The sequence below is a fragment of the Rhea pennata genome, chromosome 1, assembly GCF_028389875.1.
Source record: "Rhea pennata isolate bPtePen1 chromosome 1, bPtePen1.pri, whole genome shotgun sequence".
Lineage (NCBI taxonomy): Eukaryota > Metazoa > Chordata > Aves > Rheiformes > Rheidae > Rhea > Rhea pennata.
This window is the reverse complement of record NC_084663.1, coordinates 198087523-198107233: the sequence shown is the minus strand read 5'-3', so window position 1 is coordinate 198107233 and position 19711 is coordinate 198087523. Positions and strand designations below refer to the sequence as shown.

At 38.7% G+C, this 19711-nt stretch overlaps 1 protein-coding gene across 1 annotated transcript in view; it reads right to left on the bottom strand.

Annotated features, from left to right (window-relative positions):
* Nucleotides 1–14219, bottom strand: part of RDX (radixin) — a 37732-nt gene extending 23513 nt beyond the window's left edge. The window contains exons 1-2 of the mRNA XM_062567256.1: nt 14135–14219; nt 6472–6543 (exon numbers count right to left, since the gene is read on the bottom strand). Of these exons, the coding sequence (XP_062423240.1) occupies nt 6472–6483 (12 nt within the window). The 5' untranslated portion in view covers nt 6484–6543; nt 14135–14219. The remainder of the gene's footprint in view (nt 1–6471; nt 6544–14134) is intronic.
* Between the last annotated feature and the right edge of the window lie 5492 nt (nt 14220–19711).

Here is a 19711-nt window from a genome sequence, read left to right as displayed (position 1 = left end):
AAATTAAGACGACAGACACTAACCTGGACCTGCTTGCTCTATACTAACTTTACCACATAAATATGGAAACAGGAAGGATCTCTCTTATAATGGTGACAAAACAAATCTATGAATGTTTCTTCTGGCAAAGAGTGGAAGGTTACCACCACTCATACCACAAGACTCATTTTATGTCAACTTTTCAATCTTACTCTTTCTTCAGTCTTCAGAAGTTACCACAAAACATTAAATAAGGCTTAGTCAACTACTGCAGCTCCTGAGCCTCCTGACAAATCCAGCTCAGCCGCACACAGGCTCAGGGCAAAAGCTTCAACAAGGCTCATCTGGTACATTCATACATAACTGTGCTCAGCTAATCAACTTTCTAGGAGGTTCTACAAATTCCTGAGTATGTCTGAGAAAATACTGCTTTTTCAAAGATAAAAACTGACCATATTCAAATGCTATTTTTGGTTCCACAATCTAATAATTTGTTGTATTTATTACTGATCTAGAGATCAGTGTCATGGTGGTCGTGCCTGGGGAATATCTAGAAACACTATAGGTTTAGAAACTGGGCAACTTTGACCTTGCCAGAGGATTCACAGGGACCACATGGTGAGAAACCCCCTCCACCACCTCAGGTCAGGCAATGTCATACTTGAATTACAGCTCAGCAACAGACAGAATTGGGACTTGGCAATACAAAGCCTAGCCCTTGCATCTCGAACATAGTGCCCCATAGTAACCTGGGTCCCTTTCTTAACAGGGTAAAGAAAATTCCAGTGCCATCAAAAACCTATGCAGTTATATATAGTTTTAATGCAAGGATAAGAGAGCATCTTGGCTCTCACTTTAGACGTACAGCTAGACTGATCTTCATCGCGTACAGTCAGAGTAAGAACTGCAGTCTTGTGCTAAAGATGGGCTGGCATAAATCAAACAAACCAAACAAAAACGAAGACAAACGAAAAGCCGCCACACGCCAACCATAGGCAATATGTCAGCTTCTTTCAGGGTTTATCTCTTTTTGGCAGAATTTTATCCCAGATGTACTGCCTCTATGTAATTATATGTGAAATTATATGAACAAATCATTTAGAAAAAGCACAGGCTGCATCAAAAGACCATAATGAAGAAGATACAAGGGCAAGTAAATGAGTCATTCTACACAACTTTAAAAAATTCTGCATTCTAACAGAAAGAAAATTCCTTACACTGTATGTTTTCTTTAGTTGGCTACTTTTAAGAGTCAATTTTATAAACAAGGATATCGTAAGAACGTATAAAGTATACAACAAAGCTCAGTATAGCACAAATTCTGCTAGACACTTAGGAAAATGATACTGCAAAGCTCTGTTAGAACACTAAATCTATTTAGTTCATGGTTCTTAAAGTAGCAATTAGCTCGGCTCCTTTGCCTATCCTTGGCAACAACACTGCATTAAAAAGTGATGAGGGGCAAGAACCTCCCCCTTCAGAAGCACAAGAATTTTTGAAGAACAGCTACAGCAAGTAATTTAGCCTTATTCTGAGAAGACTGCTTTGTCCCAATTTCTTGATTTTTTTAAAAAAATCTATTTATTACAAACTCCTCCCAAATAACAGTGCTTTACTTTCAAATGCATTAAATCCTTGCCCGGTAGTTATATTTTGCCTCTTAAGCAACAAAAATGGTGAACTGAGTTTACCTTTGTTCTACCAAACTTGCTTGAGAACGATTAAACATCGTGAAGTGGAAGGAGAGAACACGCATATACATTTATGTTGATTATCCTCTGTGAAGGAAGCAACCGATGTTCTGACGACAGAGGCTGATGGGATATAAGGAGGTTCACCACAGCTCACAAAACATTTAATCTGAATATCTATAAAAAGGAACCCATCTAGTAATTTATCTATAACAGAATGTGTCTGTTCAGGTTGATGAACATACCTGGAAGAGTAACTTTCATATGCATATACTAAAGTGTACCTTTATAAAGCAATTATATTTTTGTTGTATATTTTCAGTACTTGGAGGTCTTTAAAAATTTCCACACTTCCTTGCGGTATCTAACTTCAACCTTGCACAATTTAATAGTACATTACACATTCATCATATTAACATTGGGGCCTCTCCTCAGTCTTAGATATGTTCCTTAGAATATGCACAAAAACACTGTTTAATTTAATAGTCTAATATTAAACATCTTCATACTATTAAAGAGAAACAGGTTACTGTAGTTTACCCACCTCATTAATTGCAATACCTCATTAGGAAGCCCAAACTGAGTATTTTTAGGTTTTTTAATATTTAAGAAAAAAATAAAAAAGTGTTTCAGTGGTTTTGCTTTGTTTTTATTACTCACTTCTAAAAGCCACAGGAACTAGTCCAATTCTAACTTATAATAAAACTGCATATAGCAAAAAAACTATCTTCCAAGAGCTTCTTCACACTAGTTAGCTGATTACTGCCTATATCATGCTTGCATATTAAACTATTTGTGTTAAGCAGTAGCAGTATATTGCTCTCACTGCTCTACATACTGTACAAACATGCAGAGTACACTCTGCACTAACCTCAGAGCACACATGCAAAGAGATGCAAGAAAAAAAAAAAGAACAAACAAGATAAGGTAAAAAGGTAAGGATCAAACAGCATTAGGAACAGGCTACAGAAGTAACAGCACTAGTAGTAAAGTCAAAAGAAAACAGTCCTCAAAACTGGTACCAGTTTTCCATTTATACTGTAGATATAAATCATATATTCAAACTGCAACTGAAACACTGTACTGCATCTCTCAAAGATCTTCCTGTAGAACAGTTACATTCCAGTGAATTTACAATATATACAATTTTACTTTTACTGCTTTACAAAAGTTAATTTTGTAAATAATTTTGATGTCCATATTGTTCTAAAACTACTCTTTCCGGATACACAGTATCCTAAAAAATGCTGACAACAACAAAGATTTTTTTTTTTTTTTTGATCTCAGTTACTTTGACATTTAGCCCTGTTTGCTACCTACCATAAAGGTTTCTCCTTCATGCTTTTAAGCATGGTATGAAAACACTTCAAAATATCAGCAAAAATAGCTGATAATTTTAACTCCTGTTACGCCCCGTAAATGCAACTAATATTTCAGTCAATTAAACCTAATCTTCTTAGCTTATGAAATGATTAACAGTTATGTAACTAATGATGTCTAATTTTAGCTTCCATGTTTCTATTTTTAGTGATGATCTGAGAGAACAGTATACATTCGAGAAGCATTTTGTACCAATTCATTTAGGAAAAAAGCCTTGAAAATAAGATTCACCAAACATTCTGTTCTTCAATGAGCAGAGAACTAAACACTTCCAAAAAAATCCTACGTATTAGCACCTACAGCTTTGATTACAGCAATAAAGACCTAATGAAAGACTTTATTTTTATTTTTTTAAAAAGAAGGCTCAACAGAAGCTAAAATGAAACTTAATTTTGTACTGCCAGGCAGAACAGAGAATTATAAAATCCCAGGACTATTTTCTAAAAGTATGAAAAATCGAGTAAATTGGTCAAGAATGGAAAGTCAGTTTGTTCTTAATACAGCGAAAACAGACTTTTCTATTGAAACAATCAAACTAGAAGACACTTCAATAACAGATTTTTTTCTGACATGTTTATTATTACATTAATGTCTCAAGACAATATATTAAAGTCACTTTGACCCTTTTGAAAACAGCCTTCACTCAAGCTATGTAACCTAATAGCCTGTAAGAGACAAAATCCTGAACATAAATCCTTATTTCAGGAGATTTATCTTCTGAGAAATACAAAATACCAAACTCAGTATGGTAAGATCCTTCACCAGTCGCTATTTATTTAGTTTTTACCTGGAATACTACACAAAGTTTCAAAGTAAAAATAGTCAAACTAAAATCTATCCAACTGGTTTAAACTGACACTAAGTCACAGGAAAAAAAAATCAATCTGATTTCATTATTTGTTATGCATATTAAAATAAAGTTTTATTCTAAAACGTGGAGAGATTACTTACAGCTACATGGCTCAGGTTCACATATTTAGAAGAACAACAGAATTTCAAGAAAACATCAATAGGATCATTTCAACAGGATTTGGAAAAAATACTTAAATAGGTCACAGTAATACAAGGGAAGAGAGTGATAAAGTAAGTGCCAAAATTCTGAATTACGTTAATTTTCTCATTTATATATGATACAACTGCATATCCATGATTCTGTAGTTACTTTTTAGGTTAAAAGAAGATCTCTAGAACTACAGAACACATGCAGTTTTATTGCACAGCTGTCAGAAAAAAAGGGGGGGAGGGTTGAAATGCAAAGTTTCTAGAGCTGAAATACATTTGGCTGTTATAGATTGCCTTTAAGGACAATTAGCAAGAGCTGAAATGACTGCCAGATTAAGAGACGTTCTGTGGCTCAGTACTATCAAACTCTAGCAGAACAGGAAGGCCTGAAGAACAGTATCAGATTCATTAAACATAACCAATGACTAGGCTCTTACTGTCATCAAGAAAATGAGAAAAGCTTCAAGACAATCTACCATTTAAAGAGCAACCACAGCAAAATCTGACTTTTGATTTCATAAGTAAGGTTAATGAATCATTTGGCCTGCATGCTACTACTTCATTCACCAATTGCAACAACTTGGAGTTTACAGGAAAAAATGCATGACATTTTCAAAAAAAAAAAAAAAAAAAAAAAAAAAAAAAAAAAAGAAAGCCCCACAATTTAATTCCATTTCTTAATGGCTTTCACCTAGTTTTCTTCCGAATCTCACACATCGCTAGATCACCAGAAATAAAAGCTCAATGCTTACATAAAGCCCCTCATAAAAGAAACAACGTTCTCTCACCTTTGGCATGCAGTCGCCTTCTTTCCTGAGGTCTGGTAGCCAATTTCCATTCTTAGGGTAGACTGTGACCACCTCGAACACTTTCTGCAATCTCAATTCTGGGGATACTGCTTCTCTTCTGAGCCATTCTAGAACTACATTTTCTATGATTCTCTCAGGTGCCTAAAGTAGAGGGAACCCTGCCTAAGATTTCACAAGCTTTTGACCCCACAGTCTAAGAAGAGGGAGCTAGCCTACGGCTCCCTTTTCTTCTAGTGATCAATTCTGTGATTTCATCAGTCTGCATATGCAGGGGTGGTTTCCGGGATCTCAGAACTACATGGCCTCCTAGTGACTTTCTTCCCTTATTCTTAAAATACGGTTTTCTTGTTGGGAAGCTCTACTAAAATCAATTAACACAGCCAGGACGCAAAAAGGTCAGAAAATAGTAGGCTGCTAATTCATTTCTGTACCTTTAAGAGTCCAGCTTTCTTTAGGAAGTAGGTAGGATATGAATAACTAGTTCTAATTTCATGAAATGCTATTATATTGCCCCCATTGCCAAGGAAAAAAATTAAATCACAGAAAAAGCAATATGATATAGTCAGTGTCAGCCAAACAGACGAAAAGAACTTAGTACTCGCACAGTCCAAAACCCACATTATTCATTAAGCTGCACCATTTCCAAATATGGCCTATTTACACTGGTAATTTTTGATAAATAGCAGAAATCTTTCATATGTCTGTGTCCATACTGTTATGTGTACACAAAAACACACACATTTATGATTAGGAACAACACAGATCTATTACTAAGTCACAAACTCAGTGAAACACCAGTAAATAACAAAAGCTTGACGGCTACTCCATAAATTGAACTGTATAGAAATCACCTCCACTGACGATTCAGTTCCCCCCTTTCACATCCTTCAATCACTGGAATTAGGGGGAAGAGACACCAAAAGTCATTTAACACATGCCCGATGAAATCCTAAGTTTCCTATATTATACCAACAGCAAAAGAATCAAGCAACAGAATAATAATCTCCTTAAAGAATTCTATAACAAGAAGTCATAGAATTAATTATCTTTTGGGACAGAAAGTGGATAAACCCTTATCTCAGCTGACAGATGAATAAGAGATGATAAAATTTGCTTGTTCCCTCCCTTCTGCACCTACCCTCTACGTTATACCTTCCAACACAGTTAAACTACCATCTAAATTGGCCCTGTTATTATCATTAGCTCATTACACATGTGCTGCCTTTCCCTGCCAAATCCTACAGCAAATCCTTCCATTGACTCTACCAGACCTTGAGTTAGGATCAAAGTATGCCTCCATTACCCACTGTATGTCATTGCATCTCAAAGTCAACAGCTCCTGAAAAGCCGTTCTTCCTGCCAAACAGTGACCACCATGGTCAGTAAGCACTGCTCGCATCTCCAAGTGCGCTGCACACAATTCACTGCAGTACCAATAATTTTTGATCTTTTCTTCCCATGTTGGTATTAAACTACTTGAACTCCAGACACATGGACTTAGCCTATCTTATGAAATCTACTCATGACAGACCGAAAATTATTAGAGCTCATCACCTCTAAAGGGTGGAAATCCTGCTAAATTCTAGATAAGTAAGAAGACAGCTACTTACTGGTTTCGGCATTTTTTGTTTTCTTTACAGTCTCTCGTCCAATTAAGCCTTCTACAAACTCTTGGTCCCCTTCTGTCAAAAAAACATAAAAGGTTTGTTTTTAAATCAACTGTAACAGAGCTTGTGTACATCACAGCAAACAGTACAAACTCCAAAGCAGATAAACAAGTGCTCTACATGTAAAAAATACACTCCTCAGCAGATAACATCAATAAAAAACTGAGTAATCCAGTACCAGAAGCTACAGGTGTCTATAAAGTACCAACCTTTCTAGTATTCCTATAATATACCAATCCACTAACGTTAGAATAAAGAGACAAGTTCCCAAAATGCTACACATTCCTTTAAAAACTTTCATATCAGACATCTTAAAATAATAAAATGTATTACCATCACTTGAAAGAAAGTAAAATTTGCACAAAGAACTACAAAGGTGCAATTTAATGCTAACTCTGCTCAAACCTGAAACACCATGAAAATGAAGAAATAACCTAACATGATCTTTAAAACCTAAACTGTATTTCATGCCTATTAAAAGCATCCTTTGTACTCAGTGAATGAACAACACGCTAATTTTTCCCAAAGAGAAGAGAAATGCAGGTGCACCATTACAGTATTTTTTTTTTCTTAATATATGCACAAAAGGCTACAACCTCTGGCTGCATGGTAACATAAGTATGTACTGATGTATTCTTGAAGTTCAAAGTAGTTTTTATACCTTCAAAAAAGAAATGTTTGCATTTTTGTTGGTAGACAGCATCCTCCCTCTGTGCAATTCACTCTGAGAAAGAATAAGCAGCTAATCACCTTCTTAGGCACTTTTAAAGTAATGATTTTTATGATTCAGACTTGCTGCTGGTCTGCAAAGAGTACCAGAGGTGGCACTATCTACAAAAATAATATTGACCAGAAAGGGTTACACTAGCAAAAATGAGAAAAAGTCATCATAATTTGAGAGTCCAACATTCTCTCTCCAAGATGGAATTATAAAGTTTTCTGAAATGTTGAAGGAAAGCTTAAGGAATCAAAAAAAAAAAAAAAAAAACACTGGAGTAATTCACACAAAAAATTGATTTTTGATAAGTGCATGATTTTTTCACTCTTAAAGAAAGAAGTAAGTACATTGTTAGATTTGAAAAAAAAATTTTCTCTTTACTTCTAGGCAATAAAAAAATATGCTAAATATCAGAAAGATCTGCACAGCAGCCTACAGTGTAATAGCAAGGGTTTTTATTTTTTTCTCATCTGTAGCATTACATTTGAAAAGAGGGACTGGAGAAAATAGATGAGAAGGGAATTTAGAAAAATATCAATGTTGCTGGCTGGTAAAGAAAAAATGAATGTTAAGACACTAAAAAAACATATAAAGAAAGATCTAATGTTGTAATGCAGACATAGAACAAATTATTTAAGGAAAAAACAGCCTGAAAATTAACACAATGTCCATAAGGTATATTAATTATGACAAAATTAACACAGTACATTTATAAAGGTATAATTCTAAGGTTAGCTAGTGTAAGGACAATTACATTCCTGTACATTTTGAAACAATTTTTAGTTACAAAAAGATATTCTGAAGTATTGGGAAGTATCAGCAAGACTTCACTATTTAAAGACACAGTTCAATATATATCCTTGAAAATTACAAACTTCTTTGACACTTTTCCGTAACTTATTTTCAAAACATTTCTATTTTACTAACACACGTTTCAGGAGAAAAAAAGGTCCGAAAAACATTTTTCTATAACGTCTTCTGGATCCTTATAAAACCATCCTTTGCAAAAATTCAACAGTATATTTTCACTTCACAGAATAGACTCCTCCTTGCTTTTCTCTCCACTTTCTCTATCGTACTCCTCAGAAAATTTCTAGAGACTAATAAAACGCAAAACAACCTTGGCTCTAACTTTTACTATCGGTAAGTAGGATTCTGATCTGTAGTAATCCCCATGTTCACCTTTTTGCCAAGAGTCTCACTGCTAGTAAAACTAAAGGAAGATTGAAGCCCTAGAGTTAAACTCAGTTAATTAACAACGCAAAACCTAAAATAGATTCTCATTCACCATTTTATAAGTGTGCCAACTCTACAGCACTAAAAGGAATAAAAAGTAACATAACTATTTTCAATGCAAATATTAACTACAGACACACAAAATGGAAGAGATACAGTAAGGTAAATCCTTCCCTTTAAATGCAAGGTTAATATTTCTCACTAGAAATTCTCTGAAACCTTTAGTAAGACCATCACCTATTCTTTAATACAGTAGCAAAAGAGATTAAACAGTCTCTCCAACAGTAAGTATCTTTTCATGCTATTGCTCCAACTTTATATTTTCTCAATTTAATGAAATGATCCCAAGTAACTTGACATACAAATCAGTTAACTTATTATACTGTATTATAATCACGCACAAACATAATACAACGGAGGAGACTTCAGTGGGATCCATGCAAAACAAAGACAAAAAGAAAGTTAAGACTTCTAGTATTAGGCTAATTAACTAACCGTTTTTTCCAGGGAACAAATAGTAGTATAAAGCACAAAGATGAGATCTGTGTTACCAACCACTTGCTTTCTGAAGTCTTTAAGGAGAACATGTCTATCAGTTTCTGAAATTACTGTCAGCCCCTCATACATTTTTATCAATGTAGGTTCTTCTACAAACACGTCCCAATTTTTTGCTTTTGGTTTTACCCAAATGTTTTGTTAGACTACCAGCCAATTCTAAATTACTTATTTGAAAATGTAAAGCTTCAATGCAATATTGTTTTAATCAGAAATGTGACTACAAAATTTTATAGGATAATTCTAAGTCATCAAATCATAATTAGTAGACATATAATTTAAAAAAGTTTACAGAATTAATATTTATCATTTATATGCAGCAAAACAAAGCACTAGCTAAAATAAGAATCTTCTGTGCAAAACCCAATACAAATAAATAACATCACTGCCAGCCCCACGATCTTATGAGTCTGGTTAATTGTAACAGTATACAAGCAACAGAAGAAATCTATCAATCAAATTATAGTTCAGACACTTTTCTTTGAAGTGTTTGCTGTAATATCTTTCAAAAAAGGGTAAAAAAGACAACTGTCATTTAATTTCTTTTAAAAAATAAAATTCTTAAGTTTAGTCAACTATGCTGCAACTCATTTCTTTTTCAGATCATAAAGACCTTGTGCTATATTATGAGAAGAATCAAACTAAACATAATTCAGATGCTAGTATAAATCATTAAATGAAAATTTACCCATCATTAGGTGGAAATAATGGTCTGGACATAGCACAACAGCCTGAGTCTACATGTTTTCAAATGTTATGCAATTTCAAAACAGTATATTCGCATAAAGACACTGCAACTAAGTATTACCTCCATATAAAATTAAGAATTTTGCAGACCTTAAGACTGTGCAAAAATTGAAATCAAATAAGCAGTGAATAGAAAAACAATACCTATCTTTCTCAATTATCGGCACCAGTTAACATTCAAATAAAGTAAATACCGGGAAAATATCTGGCCAAAAGAAACTAAAAATCATTGCCAGGCAAAACACTTTGCATCTCCGCTGTTATTACTGCAGTGGGAGTTCACTTCTGCCATCTATGTGTTTCAACTGAATTTACATTTAGTGGATGCAAGCAATTCAATTTTACCAACCGTTAAGCTCTGAAACGATTACTTACATATACTTCCTTTTATCTTAATACCAATGTCAAACTGCACTGCAAATAGAAGAAAAAAATGGCCAGCCAGGATTGGGAACTATCTCCATATCACTTCCCACATTCTGAAAATAGCTCATGACCTACTGTACACAAAGGCTCATCACTTTGGCATTTCTGCTCCTAAAGGTGCCTCTTCCAAGTCAGGATTTAGCAGAGTTCTGACTCTGCAGAGGTCCTACTGCTACGGCACTCCAGTCCTCGCAACCTTTGTAGGATATGCTAGTGATTCAGACTCTAAGCCAAACTGCCAAAATATGACCTGGCTCCACATGACATGCCAAGGGAAAAGAAAAAAAAATCTTTTAAAATGCAGAATTGTGATTTTAATTGATTTCATAAGTTGGTTATATTTTCAAATCATTATCATTCATGTTTCTAGTTATGTCACGGAAACCAACAAATACAGCGATTGTTGAAAGATGACAAAGAAAGCTTTCTTGATGGTGCATAATATGCTTGATGCCAAAATTCTGTCAAATAGTTTGTACAGCAGCTGTTTTCAAAAGAAACATTCATACACAGACACGGGTCTGAGGTCAGGTGAGAAAGGGATAGGAGGCAGAAGGCTCGAGTTAGATGTCTGCCTGGCAGAGAATGAATCCCCAAAAGCAGGATCTCCATCTGACAGTTTAGGAGCTCCTCCAAGAAGCAGTCTCCTCAGTACTGCTATAAAAAGGAAGTTCATCGTCTGTTTTTCTACACACAGATAGCGGGAATAACAGGGCTTTGGGTGTAGCAATATAACCCTCTCATCCATTTATTTACAGGAACTTATTTAAAATAAATATACTTATTCTCCCCTCAGATTCTTATGCCATTCCAATTTCTGTGATACCTAAAAGTTTTAGATTTTGAGGGCAGGCAGCAACAGAAAACTTGCAGGTTCACTGTACCTGACAGACTGGTCTCAGCTTTCTGCAAAAAAAGCCTCTACTCCAAAGTAGCCTTTGAGTACCTGCAGGGCAATTATCTTTTCCGCTACTCTTAACAGCTCCCTAGTGACAAAATTTCTGAAGTCCAAAAGAGAAGTTCATGTGCCACAGACTTTAGGTCTGCATACATCTCTCAGACAGATGAGGGAAGGTGTTTTACACAAATGTCTGAAAGAGAAATGAACCATGGAAGAAAACAAAATAAGTTATCTCATTAAAAAGGGGGAAAAAGCTGAGTTCTATAACTAACCAATAATAACTAAGATGTGACTGGTGCTGGATATCTTTTTACAGAGTTTTACATACCCATCTTTTTTGAGTTCTGTATCTCTGCCTTCTTAAAACCACTATTTCCCCCAATTATCCCCCCTCAGGAATACCTGAGGGGATTGCCATCTCTGAAAAATAATTACAGTATAACTAGTACAATTATTATGTATGAAACGTATTTCAGTAGCTACATAACTAAATATATGGTGAAGTATATATGAAGACTGATGCAAGTACTCTGTTTCAATGAAAAACATTGAACCTCAAAAAAACCCTCAAAAAAACAGTTGGAAAAAAATGATGACATAACCAAAATCCTGGATATATCTCATTTGAGAACCAAGTATTTTATTTTATGAATGATCTGTTTAAGTCTTAGAGTTAAATTCACAACATAAATACATGAATGCAAACTTGCCACCCATATTAGTCTCCAAACACATTAGTTAAGAGTTCTTAAATCAAAATATTCTATTGTGAAGATTATGAACTCTTTTGGGGCAAATGAAATACTTTTGTTCCTTATATCATATGACTTGACAGTTTGACTTCATAGAGATTAATAAATGCCTAAAGATGAAAGGAAAAAAAGCTTCTGAATTTGAAGCATGATTACGAATTAGCCTCCTGGTAAAGTTACCTTGAGGATGTAGCCTTTCGCTGTTGAAAAAGTTTACCTAGGACTTTCTGGTCTAATACTCTATTCTAGACTAAACTCGCTAAGCATGCAAGATATATTAAAACAGCACTGAATGCATCAAAATCTTTCAACAATCAGAACTTTCTTCATAAGTTTGCATAAAGCTTTGTTTACATTTATAGACTTGAAAATCCTCCCTTTCCTGTATTCCCACACAGTTCTAGTGCAATACAAAGTGATATTACAGCTTTGATGTATTTAACACATCCAATACAAAGTGATGCCTCGAACAACTCCCCTTTCAACCTCTGCCAACAGAAGTTCCCCTTTCTTAAAAACCTGTGCAACAGTTAAAGACTGTAGAAGAAAAAAAATCCATATATCTATTTGGACCACGGTTTAAGTAACTTGCTTGCTTTATTTACCAGGAACTGTCTTTTGTTGTCATAACCTGCTAGATTTCTCACCCCACTGACCCCGCATCTTATAGATGGACCCATACTCTCACTCTTTATGGCTTTGCCTAATTTCTTGTGAATCAATTTTATTCAGACAGCTCTGAACACTACCAAGCTCTGCAGTTTTCTCTACTGAATGTCAGAAGTAGTCACTGACCAAAACTCTGTGCCCTCCCTACAGTCACTTTTACAACATTTCTCACAGTCAGCACTCAGAGAAAACTCTCTGGACAGCTCCTGCCATGTCACTCTGTTTCCGTGTTTGTGTTTTTAAACTGTTTATTGTACTTTTGCTCTCCAGGTTCCCAACCTGACAGAAGAGCTGTTTCATTTTGGCACAAAACCTGGAAACATGCCACTGACTTGCAACTGCCATTTGCTGGGGGAGGGGGATGCTTACCCGGGAATATTACATTGTCTTACAGTTTACTTTTCTCATGGCGTCTCTTATGCTAAACCAATAAACTCATAAAGTCTTAAAACCCAATAAACTGTTACTAGTTTTCTCTCATCCTTAAGAATGGCAAAATCACCTCACCACTGCAGCTCTAGTACTACTGCATATCAAAGCCACGTCTTCCCTTTCAGTGCACATTGCCCAGCAACACTGTGCCAACGCACTACATAAGAACTGATGGCAACAATGATATTTCTAGGGTCTTCTCTATATGTGAAGTGCTGCGCCAGCAGATGCATCCCCAAAACATTTGCGACAAACAGGACGACAAACACCTCTGATGAGAACTTGATGCAGTAAGATGTAGAGACTTGTCTGAGGCCTGACACAAACCACTCCCAAAGAATTAAAACTCTAAACTGCAACTCCCATAATTTAATCAAATAAATGCTTTTTAAAAGCACCAGAATTAGGAACGTGAGATACTTCTCTGGGTCATCACACAGACTGGGAAAGACAGCTTCATGGCACCGCACGACTGATAAAATCAGTTGCCTTGGCACAGAGTCCAAAGCGAAATTTTTCCGTGCTCAAATTAAAAAAAAAAAAAAAAAAAAAAAAAAAAAGACTATCAAAATCAAATGCCTTCTACAAAGTTTAATAAACTCAGGCTCCTTATCTTCGCTAGTCTTTAAGCGGCAAGGTTAATTACGAGTGCCCACGACTTGCGCAAAACATTAGTCCATTCAAACACAACGCACAATGGCTCATTCAGGGCCGCTGCGCCCCGCGCCTCGGCCAGCGCTTAAGGACCCTAGAACGTGCATTTGCGGAAAACAATAGACGGCAACAGATGCTCCGCAGCGCTTGTTTACGGAGCGATTCCTCGCTGCTCCGCCGCCGCGCCCCGCCCCGGTGCGCGGCCGCGCCGGCTGCCACATGTCCGCGCCGCCGCCGCCGCGGGCCGCGCAGCCCAGCGCGTGAATAACGCGGGCGCCGCGCCGCGCTCCGCGGCCCCCCGCGCCCGCCCCGCGGCCCGGCCCGGCCCGGCCCGGCGCGGCGCGGCCGCCGTTTCGTCTCGCCCACGCGGCGCCTGACGCCGCCGCAACAAGTCGGCGCCGCGAGCGCCGCTGCCGCCGCGGGAAGCGCCGACCCCCGGCCCGCGGCCGCCCCCCGCCCCGCACACACACACACACACCCCGCGGGGCCCGCGCGGCCCGGCCGCGCCCCCCGCACCTGAGGCTCCGCGGCTCCGGGGGGAGGGAGGGAGGGAGGGGACGGCCGCACGACGCCGCGGGGGGCTCCTGGGCGCGCCGCGCCGCGCCGGCCAGGGCGGTCCCCGCGCCGCCGCCGCCGCCGCGCAGCTGCCCCCACGCACCGGGGCAGGCGGCGCTGCGGGGCCGCCCGCGCTGCTCGCGGCGCCGCCGGCGAAGAGGCGCAAAGCGCGGGTGCCGCTGACAGCTCCGCAATATGGCGGCGGCGCCGCCGTTCACATCCCCCCGCCTCGGAGGCGGCTCCGCGCTCGCGCCGCGCATGCGCGTGAGGCGGGGCGAGGCCGCTGCGCGGAGCGGCGGCTCCGGCGGTGGCCGTGGAGGGCGGCGGCGGCGGCGGGGCCCCGGCGGCTGCCGCTGAAGGCCGGGGGCGGCGGGCCCTCCCTTCCTCCCCCCCCTGCGGGGCGTCCGGAGGCCCGCGGGGCGCCGGGCCCGCGGCTGCCGCGGCGCCGCCCTGCAGCGCCGCTCGCGCGTAGCGGCCTCTCCGGCGGCCCCGGCGGGTGGCGCGGGCCGCGCCGCGAGTGCGCGGGTTCGCCAGCGGGAGCCGCTGGGCGGCGGGGCGGTGGTGGAGGGGCTCGGAGGGCTCCTCGCCCCCGTTAACGAGGAGAAGGCGAGCTCCGGAAAGCTCTTCGGCCAGCCCCGGTGAAATACTCCCGCTGAGGAGTGAGTTTTAAGGGCACGTGGGAAAAGAAGATGTCGGTGCTGCCGGCGGCGGGGTGCAGGCGGTGGGGGGCGCTGGCGCTCGGGCCTGTGCCCCCTGGCAGAGAGGAGCGGAGCTGCCACCCTCACTGCTGTTCCACCTCCGTGTGGGGGAAGGAAAGCAGAGAGCGGGCTGGGACCGCGCGTTTCATAGGCATATCTTTGTATATATTCATTTTCTCATACACAGTGTGGCTGGAGAAGAAAACAGCAGTAAGGAGAACTTGTCCGAGGCAGCGCCAGCCGCCTGTGCGTTTTTGCACTTTATTTCTGGTTGCAAGACACAAAGGTGCTGCCTGCTCGGGGACAGCAGAGCCCCGTGCGAAGGGATCCACTTGAGCTACCAGCTCTGAGTCACGCCGCTGCTATTAATACACCTCGCCCTCCGGCTGGCTGATAAAGAAGGAAAGGTTGGGGGAAGAACGGGAAGAAATTTCCCATTAAAGCTGCTTCAAAAAGAGTAATAAGAACATTTTAGGATGAATCAGGGGTGGGGAGAGGGGGAAGACAAGGAGTTGCCTGGCAAACCACAAGGAATAATCTAGGGAATCTATGGGAGCCTCATCGAGTAATTATTTTTAAGGTTGAACAAAATACAAAAAATGCTCCCAGAAACAAGATGCACTGCAATATGCAATCTATGACAGAAGTTATACTGAGTTATTTAACCTGAGTTTAGTTGTCTCTTCTAGAGGCATTAATGAGTTTAATCAGTGATGATTTTATGCATTTTATTTTACATTTCAAACAGGCATTAATCTCTCAGTCATCACCACAGAACATGAACCTCTCAGTCTGTTAAAGTACATTCACTTTCCTTCTACGGTCTAAAATTTCCTTTACAGCCTTTTTTTAATGCAATTTTGTAACAATGAAGAAGTTAACGAGTGGTTCGTTTTTCCATGTCTGTGCTGTCATTCCTCACTTTTAAGATCATCCCAGTTTAAACTAGAATGTTTTGCAGTACATTGAACTTCTAAAGTGTCTTACAGCTTGTGCAGATACACAGTTCCACTGGCCTGCCGTCATTAGCACAAAACATACTGTTTGCCATTCTGATGGCTTTTTCCTGAAGGGCAAAGCAAGACCTAAGGGGAACGAAGAAACACACTTCCAAAGATAACCATACCGTACTGCATTCAAGGATCTAAAGGGAAGAACTTCGAATCAGACAAAACACCGTCTGTGATTCAGTGCAGAGCACAGATTTTTACCTTAGTTGACCGAATTAAGAGACTGGCTCTTTCCAAAATAGTCAGCTGCAAACTGGCATTAGTATAGAATTGTTGCACTAGGTAATGGTTTCTTTACAAGTGTTGACAGTAAAGTTGAAGAAAGTTCTTTTTCATTTGTTAACTACTATCATCCTAAGATATGCCTTATCTCTTATCCTGTTACATGGAGAATAATATTCCTCAAAAAAGTCAAGGTAAATAATAGTCTTATCTACCTTATCAACAGTATAATATGTTTTTCTTCTCACTTTGCTTCCTTAACAAGGTGCAAGATTGCAGTTTTTCTGATAAAATGGGCAGTAAAAACAAAAGTGCACTTAGAGATTAGCAATGAAACTGAAACTACAGAAGGAATTACAGCTGATAAAGAAAGCTTCCAGGTATGCATATCAATTTAAATTACAGAGTGCTTTAAGAAGTAGGTTATAAAACTGAAGATAAGAATGCCGTTCTGAAAGATATAAAAGTTTATCTTCCAACAGGAATGCCAAAATACAATTCTTCATTTAAAAAAGTATATTTTGAACCTTCTTTACCCTATTCGAGGAATGAATCCTAGAATCACATCTAATTGAAAAATTTTAGGCCAAGGCATTGCTTTTTTCAGTGTGCCTGCATTGACAAAACATTGGTAAGGGAAGAGGTAGTTGTGTGTTACAGTCCACTTTTATTAAAGCTAAATGTATTCAGGTGTAATCCAAGGGGTATTTAATAGACAAGGCATTTTGGAAAGAAGTGAAAAAAATCACTTGGAGGAATTTACCTCCCCTCCTTTTTTTGTGGGGGGGGGGAGGGAGCTGTTAAATATTATGCATCACACCTTTATCCTGTAATTTAATTAAGATTTATGCCATTAGCTAGGACGGAAGTGCAGTTCCGCCTATACTCTGCCACTAACATGAAAAGTTATAATGGACTTGGTCTTTGCGAGCCTGAAACCTAGCCAATCTTTCTGGGAATATTTATCGACATGACTCAATATATGCATGTTCATTTAGTAATATGTTTACAGAAGCAGACCTTACATCATCTAAAGTTATTGCAGGATAATTTTAGGCTCTTACTAATTGTATGGTCGAAACTCAAATTGTTTATTCTTTCATTGGTATTTGAATAACAATCATAAAATGTTACCTTAAAGGACATTAATCTTATTTCTGTTTCCAACAAGGATGGTAGATTGCCTTTAAAAGACTTTGCTAGAAACAAATGGAATTGAAAGAATCTTGTGGTCATTAGATGAACCCAGTTCATAGATATTTCACATATTTGCTGAAATTACAATAAATGTTTTAGTTAATAGTTCATTTTTATGTTGGTTGTCAAATTTGTTTTTAGTTTTATATTAAATGTATTTCTGAATGTAATTCCAAAAAGTATTTTCAGGCATTATTAAAATACCAGATTTCAGTGAAAATATAAGAGTTCCAGTAGCAACACCAACCATTCCAAGTTGCATTTTTTGAGTGCATATATATGGTCTCAGTGTTGAGCAAATTCAAAAAGGAAAAATATAATACGACTCTGGGAAGGATTAGTCCGTTTCCTTTTTGGAATATCATAGTTGTGTGAAGCTCACTTTGATGTTCTTCATTTCAATAAACTGCACCTCCACAAACCTTCATTACTCTTTGCCTCGGCTCCCAGAATGTTGTTAGGGAGTCAAATTCAAGGTTTCTTCAGCTGGATATCCTCCTGCATGAGCAGTGCAACCAGGGAGGGCAGCCCCAACCTGCAGAAAACTGGGGGGAAAAATGATTCTCCCTCCTCTTGAGGAAGAAATTGAAAATAGAAAGGATAAATGAGGATCCCAAAGTATGATCAAGGAGTCTAAAAAACAGCAGTCAGGATAATCTACTGCTGAACTGCTGTGTTGGCAGCTGGCTAGGTGTCAGGCAGTTTTCTTTGGTTTTAACCTAGCTAAAGAGGCTCAGTTGTTAACATTCACATTGAAACTTGGCTGGCCAGCAGCCACCTTCATAGCTGAAGATCTGCAAGGTTGTTTACAGCAAAGTTTTGTTTTATGGCCAAGTGAAGCCATGCTGAAAGTGAGAGATTTAAGGAAAATATTGGTTCTCTTGTTCGTATCAGGAGCAGAAACATTATACTGGCTTAGGCCTGGGAGAGGGGGTAGCAATCTGAGACATGGGGTAGATCTAAGGTTTTACCACTGCCCCTTCTCTCACATCTGATTACTCTTCCAAAGGCATGTCTTTATTCTTCTCCTAAGTATTTAGTTTCTGCTGCTACAGGAGCTGTCCCAGACTGGTGTCAGTCTGTCTCAGGGTCAAATTTGGATACATCTTCTGCTCAAGACTGAAAGCAGTAGAATCATTTGTGCAGGAGTGTTTATTTAATGAAACGTCAAATATGGATCCTATTTCATTTTAAATGAATCTCAATACAACATCTCTGTGATAATAATTTACTAATAACTGCATTTTGACACACAAAATATGGATTACCCAATCTTTATATTCACCTATTACTTCTTCTGTTGTTATCATTTTATGGTTGTTTTTGTTGGTAATTGCACAAAAGGCAAGTTAACAAATTAAGCTGCTTTGCAGTTAAGGTTGTGGCAGCTGTCTGATTTCCTGTATTCCGGATGGGACATAACTGCTCATGTTGCTGCTCTTATGCCATCTCACCCAGACATGCCTTCACTGATATGTAAGGTTGTTGTCATTTAACAGCTGACAGTTAGCTGCAGTTCTTGCTTCTGGCCACTTAACATTTTTATCTCATTCATAGTTATAATTATTATGACAAGTGCAAGTTGTTCCATAGTGACAGCGCTGTTGCTGTTTTAGTGACAGTTTATTTTAACTATAATTTGGCTGTAGCTAGGTCATGTCCATAGCACTGAAAATTAAAGCCTTTGGTTTACAAACATGATAATTTTGAGGGCATTCACTTCAGCTAGATAATTTTAAGCATTTATAATGAAATAAAATAGGAGGAAAGGTGAAAGAATTAAAGTTACCAATTCAGACAACAATCTTTTTTTTTGGATGAAACTATTTCTATGGGTGAAAAAAAAGAATATGGTTACAAAAGAAATGAATGAAGGTATTTCAGAGATTGAAAAATATATACAACTCTTAGCACCAAAGCAAAAACTTTTCTCTTAAGGCATATGCATTAGAATAAACAGTTCTGAGACACAGCCTGAAAAAAAAGCAAAATAATAAAAAAAGAAAAGCCCCAGGATGAACTTTATATAAAGAAGCAGAGATTTAATCCAATTCCTCTCTTATTATAAATTTTATGCCCCCATTGAAATTAATGACATACTACTGAATTAATCTAGTAGTACATAGTAAAAAGTAGTAAGTCAGCAGAACATTCAGGACTTCCGAAAGAATTTAAGAACAAAAAGCTCAGCTGCTAGTAGCAAAAGCATCTGTCATTAAAACTAGTTACAACTCTATTGCTGAAGGGAATATTCCAAGGGATTTCTTTTCTTTACCTCACAAAAACAGCAAGGAATAAATCAAGACACTTCTTCTGCAGAAGGTAGATAAATCTCAAGGCTTTATCATTACAATCAATCCAATTCTGAGTTCGGAAGATAATTTAACCTTAAGAGAGCACGTGCTTAAACA